General features: G+C 36.1%; 1 protein-coding gene across 1 annotated transcript in view; it reads right to left on the bottom strand.

Annotated features, from left to right (window-relative positions):
* The window catches only part of KIAA0232 (KIAA0232 ortholog), a 67446-nt gene that overhangs the window by 31414 nt on the left and 30032 nt on the right, over positions 1 to 6000 (bottom strand). Inside the window, exon 3 of the mRNA XM_017828018.1 lies at positions 4009 to 4146. Within this exon, the coding sequence (XP_017683507.1) occupies positions 4009 to 4146 (138 nt within the window). The remainder of the gene's footprint in view (positions 1 to 4008; positions 4147 to 6000) is intronic.

The following is a 6000-nucleotide window of genomic DNA, read 5'->3' as shown; positions in this document are numbered from 1 at the left end:
TGACAGATCAACTGGTTTTACTTAAAATTTGAGGCAGTAATTTCAGGATAAAATTTCTTACTTTCCTCAAGGACTTTCATATAAATATTCCCCACTCCTACACATTAATTTTTTTTACCCAACATTTCATTAGAATGGATATCCCTCTTTTGCCAGTTAATTGCAAACCAACATTTGAAAATTTCTTCTACACTTCAGCAGGATAAAAATTAAGATAAAATCTCTACTCAAGGTCAATATTAATAAGCTTTACAAAATTCAGCATGTGTTTTAACTGCTATTTATATTCTACTCAAGTGTTTCGGAAAAAATAAACTTTAGAACTGCAGTAAGAATAGCAATTGATTGCTACATTAAAGTACTTGTCTTAGAAGTTCTTCTCACCATCATTCAGTCTTCGTTTTCTGGCAAGCTGCAATGTACTTACATTTCTCCTGCTGCTGACTGCACCAAGAGCATCTGCAGCCAAGGATTCATTCACACGAATACAGACAATCTGAGACACCAAAATGCTTGTCACACAAAAAATACTGCCCTCAGAACATACACACATGAACAATTTTGCATTCTTACATATGCCAAGTACTATCTGTCAAAGGCAGGCCTCCTCTCACAAAAGCACTTAGTCCACAATGTGCTTTGCCACTGCAAGACACAGTGAGGCACAGCAGCTTCTCTCACTTGTCATACTCGTAACTTAGGAAATGTTTTAGAAATAAACACCGAACTGCAGTCTTCTGAAGTCAAATGTTTCTTTTCTGCAGCATAAAATTATAACTAGAACCTTGGATTTCTGTCTCAGACTAGTGTTTTACAGCATTACTCTTTTTAATGAGAGGAAAAACTGAATTCAAGCAAAACTAAGCTACCAAATAAAGTACACCCTAAGAGTGAATAGTATGTAAATGAAAATGCACAAGGCAAGATTTCAAAATATTTGCTTCAACCATTAAATGAAAGTCTGACAAAGCAGTGCTTCCTGCTATCAAGCCAATTTTCATTGAATCCATTTTATGACTTCCTCTCTCCATCAAGCATCTTTCTGAAGCGATCACCCAATTTAAAGGCCTTCGATTACTGGTAAGAAGAGGGAGGCAGACTGTCTGCAATTTCTCAACACATTACTGGTTTAAATAATTAAATGCAAAAATCAAAATTACATTACCCAGATCCCTGTAATTTCCTACGAGAGTCAGAAAAGCTATTATTGACCCTCATCACCTTTTCATTCTCTGCGCACTTTTCCCTCTAAACCATCAGGCTGCAAAACCCTAAAGTTTTCATTGAATTGTGTTCCTATTTTGGTTTTTCTGTTTGTTTGTGTATATATACTCTGTCTACAGACATATGCAGGGTAAACACCATAATAATTTCACTTAAATAAAATTTTATTTAAATACATTTAGGTTGAAATACATTAAGATCTTTTTCAATTACTCCCAATAATGGGGCTACCCCAACCTTGCTTGCTTTGCTCCAATGCTCAGGTCACAAGAAGAGGTTAGGCTGGAGGAACAAGTGCTTCATATCCATGTGAGCATATTGGTATTTCCATATCCAACTACTTTGAAAAAAGGATCACAGAAGGACAGCAAAACTATAAGCAAGCTCCAGAACTGCCCATGTGGACTATTATCAGACCACTTACAAAAAGAGAATATCCTAATGAACACATCTACCTAATTTGACAACAACAACAAAAAAAAACTCTACTGGTAAACATTTTCTGATGATTCAGAAAACTATTTTAAAAAATTCCAGTGGCACTGGGAAAAAAGTATTTATTTGTATCTCAACAATTTATAATTTATAAACATTCCTCACATACCACTAATTAACAATTTCAACTACAATTCACAGAGTGTTTTTATCTTTTTGCAGAGATGAAATCATGAATACTGCGTAGAGCAGCTTGAATGCCTCAGCAAAAATAGTATTTTAACATTATGTTTCACAATCCAAAATCTACTGATTATTCCCAGCAGAACAGCACACAAACTTAAATACAAAAACATGACAACATGAGAAATGTGTTTGTAAAAGCAGAAGAGATATCTTACAAGGTACTTTAAAGTATCACTAGTATCAAAGCAACTAGTATCCCCCCAACTCTAGAGTAAAAATAAAAGCAGTCTGTATTTCTCTCACGAAATGTATGTGATAAACCTACAGAACAGCTTTAAGTAACAATTTTTTTTTAAAGTTAAAAGGTTCAATTCTGTTTGAAAATACATTAAAAAATTATGACCTACAACTTCACTAATGACAACAAATGTGCAAGCTTAATTGTCTGAGCACGCAACAGAAGTCAAAATAGCTCTGAAATAACACAAGTCTACAGGTTGCAGATTATAGGTTAATGTTGAACACTATAAATCTGACAAGGGGACAAGAGTCAAAAGTGGAAGTTACTTGTTCAACCTTTCAGATCACACATTCTTTTATTCTTTCAAAAGTCTAGTTGACTGGTTTCTTCCCTTTTGCTCTTGTTTTAGGTTATTGATAAATTTACCTTCTTCCTTTTTCTCTGCAAGTAGATTTCTCTAGACAATATAAATTTAACTCTAAGTGATGCTGCTTGATTTTCAGTTATGGGGAGATGCATAGTATTTTCTAAAGCTAAAAATCAATCATCAGTATTCCTGTGGTCTATGTATGCAAGCTACTTTTTGTTGTTCATAAAATAAGTACATAAAGACAGTCATATCCTCAAGAAAGACATTACTTCTTGCAATTATTTCTTCATATTTGCTTCATATTTAAATTAACTGTTACAGTAGTCAGAGTGCTTACCTCAGTATTCTGTAACAATGAGAGTAGAGCAAACTACCAACAAAATTACACTTGCATCACTTTGTTAACATAATAAGTAATGGGAAAATGGGAGTTCAGAAATCTCCCAATTAGTCAATTAGGAATTTAGTAACTGAACAAATACTCAAGTAGCTTCACAAACACTAAGTCAGTACGTGACACCAATGCTGCTGAAAGGTGGTGGGAGTAACCAAATCATCCCCACCTTCTTGATTGTTCTTGGCCACATACTTTCCACAGCCTTGTGGCACAAGTGTCTGTGCCACAAATCTGACCAGGAAACATCTCTGGGTTAACATTTCCTCCACCCCAACCAGGTTAATCTCAGGAAACTGATTCACTTTCCCAATCCAGTTCTCCACATAACCACCCAAATGCTTGTGCAAGCACAAACTATGACTAGGAAGGTGTATGGAGCAATAACGCAACCAGGCTACATGGGTGGGGTAGTTTCTTCCTACAGTAGGAAGAGATCAGACTATTTGTAGTTCTGTAAACTAAAAGACAGACTTTCTCATTTTTGTTGTCTCAAAAATCTCCCTGGGGAGCTTTTTTTGACCTGTGCTACATATTTTTTCTTTTTAAACATTTCCTTCAACAGTCCTTTGTCCGCTTTTCCATTGAGCTACATGGTATCTGCTGCCTCTGCTACCTTCCTTCAACCTGTTGCCTTCACCTCTCCTCACCTTCTCCAGTCAGTGCACTTCAATTCCACTTCCACTCACTCCTGTAATCTGGGAAGTGAACACTTGCTACCATACGTGGTCTTTTATTTAGCAATTCTGGATGACACATGTAGCATGCACAAAGCAAGATGGCTTTCTGCCCAAATATTCCAGTCCTTTCTATTCAAACACAACACAAAGTCAATTTAGAATCTTGGGAATTACCTTTATGCAAAGCTTTGTTGTAATTTCAACACAAACTGGTGCATTGCAACTGTCCCTGACAAGAACAGACAAGGGCTTACAGGAAGGAAAGCATGACACTACACAGTACAGAATCTTTTGTGAAATCATGCTGCCATACACAGATTTCATAATTTCCTGAAGAAAAATAAAGAATTCTTGGAGAACTTTTGGTGAACTTGCATTTTAAGACGGCACAAATTAGAAGACAAGCATCACGAGCTAAATATATCTAACACAAAGAAGGACATAAAACCTTAAGAATCTATTAATAGTCCAAACTTACTTCATCAGAAGCAGAGCGAAGACACTGGACAGCAGCCTGTTTTTTCATTTCCTCTAGTGTTAGATCAGAGCACTTCTTCTTACTCTTTCCCCATTTCTTGTAAGCTCCCTTTTCCCAGCCCAGGAAGATGTCATTCTCCTAAAATCAAAATAAAGAAATTACATTATTTGAAAGACATTAATATCTCAGTACTACAGCAGAACAGGACTACAAGTAACATACTGTTCAAAATAAAACTAACCCTTTTCTATCTGCTAAAAACTACTTTTTGCCCAGTTAAAAATTAGTTTGATTACATAAAAGTTGCCCTTACTATTCAGAGAAGCACATGTACTTTTCACAGGACATGGAGGTTACTCACACTTCACTGCAATATTTTCCATTTGCAAAGCATATTCATAAAGGTAACTTTATGGCCAACTTATGGTTGAATGTATTACTGTAATTTATACAAAATATGTTAGAGAGTTTCCCTGATCTCTGAAATAATAAGGATGAAAAGCAAGTAGTTCAGAGTTAGGATAAAACTTGAGAGAAAGCTAAACTAGCCAAAAGAAAATGCAATGTTAGATCCCAAAGCCTTCAACTCAGTCTCACAACGAGCAGCATTACGGCCAGAGAAAGCACACAATGCCTATCGTAAAATAACCCTGAACTAATTTCAGAAGAAAATTCAGATACTGGGAGGTGGGGGTGAATGGGTGGGGTTGGCTTCTCATACATGTAAGAACAATGAAGAACAATAAAATCAAAGCAGAATGCTATTGTATTACATGCAATCACGTGAAGATATGTAGCATCCGTTTTACAAAATTTATTATCAGACTTGCTTATTCTTCACTGCCTGTTCACATATATATACATGATTTCCCGCATTCATACCATGAAGGAAATGTTTTGGCTACCAGGAAAATAGTCTTTAACGTCTTATAATGGANTCTTCTTCAGAGAGACCCACAAACACCTGATGCTTTTCAGCCTACCTGTTTCAACTCTTTCAACATATCTGCTACTGCTTCTAAAGAAATCCAGGCTAAGGCCCACTCTCATTTAAAAGAACTTCCAATTTTCCCCATGGTTTCAAAACAAAGTAAAAACATGTTGCCAGTGAAACTAATTGAAAAAACAAGTTGAAACTGATTGTCTCTGTGCAATCAAGGAAAAAGATGGGAAAAAAGGGGGCAGAGAGAGACCAATCATCTTCAGAATCAGCCACTGAAGGGCTCTCGTTCGTGACTTCACGTGACTGAGTCCTCCAGGAAGGAGTAGAGCAATCTGCTGAATTTACTTCTTAAACTCTTATTTGAGCACCAAAACTGGAGAATTGCACTTGGTGCTGAAAGAACAAAAAGCTAACAGTCACTCTGTTTTTCCTTATACTTGTGCAAGGTGCCAGTGATTCATTTAAAACAAGAAATTTGAATAGTCTACTGTTCTGTTATTAGAAGGACTAACAAAAAGGAATGATAGAAAAAATAAGAAAAAAATTATCAGAAAATAGGTTCAAGAGACTCTCTGCACATCTACACTTCACTTTTAAAAAATAAATTTATATGTCTTTTCCAAAATTGTAATTTATGTATTTCTTTATAGACCATGAGGCTATAGAGCACTCTACTCTTTCCAGTATTCATGTGAAAGCAAACAAACTGATAAGAACCACCTATCCCCCACCAGCTCCCAAAGCCTGTCCTGCTTATCCAAATGGACCCATTTGGAATATGCTACTCAAAATGAAAATCCAGGCAAACCAGCAAATGTGTGCAAGCAATTTATTCCGGTTTTAAGCAGAAAGTTCATTAAGACAACATCTACAGCAGGAAAACATTCCTGAAATGCTATATATTAAAGTACTTTGTTTTCTCTATGCCAAGAAAGCTTTCCTTTGTACTGGTACATTACAGATCCCCTCTGCAGAGCAGCTTTACCAGCTGTCTGTCAGCAGAGCACCAAGAACTTTCATGCTTACAGAAATTTATGTCATACACCCTA

Source organism: Lepidothrix coronata, unplaced genomic scaffold, assembly GCF_001604755.1.
Source record: "Lepidothrix coronata isolate B3197 unplaced genomic scaffold, Lepidothrix_coronata-1.0 Scaffold145, whole genome shotgun sequence".
Lineage (NCBI taxonomy): Eukaryota > Metazoa > Chordata > Aves > Passeriformes > Pipridae > Lepidothrix > Lepidothrix coronata.
Note: the sequence above shows the minus strand (reverse complement) of the source record. Positions and strands in the feature narration are given on the sequence as shown.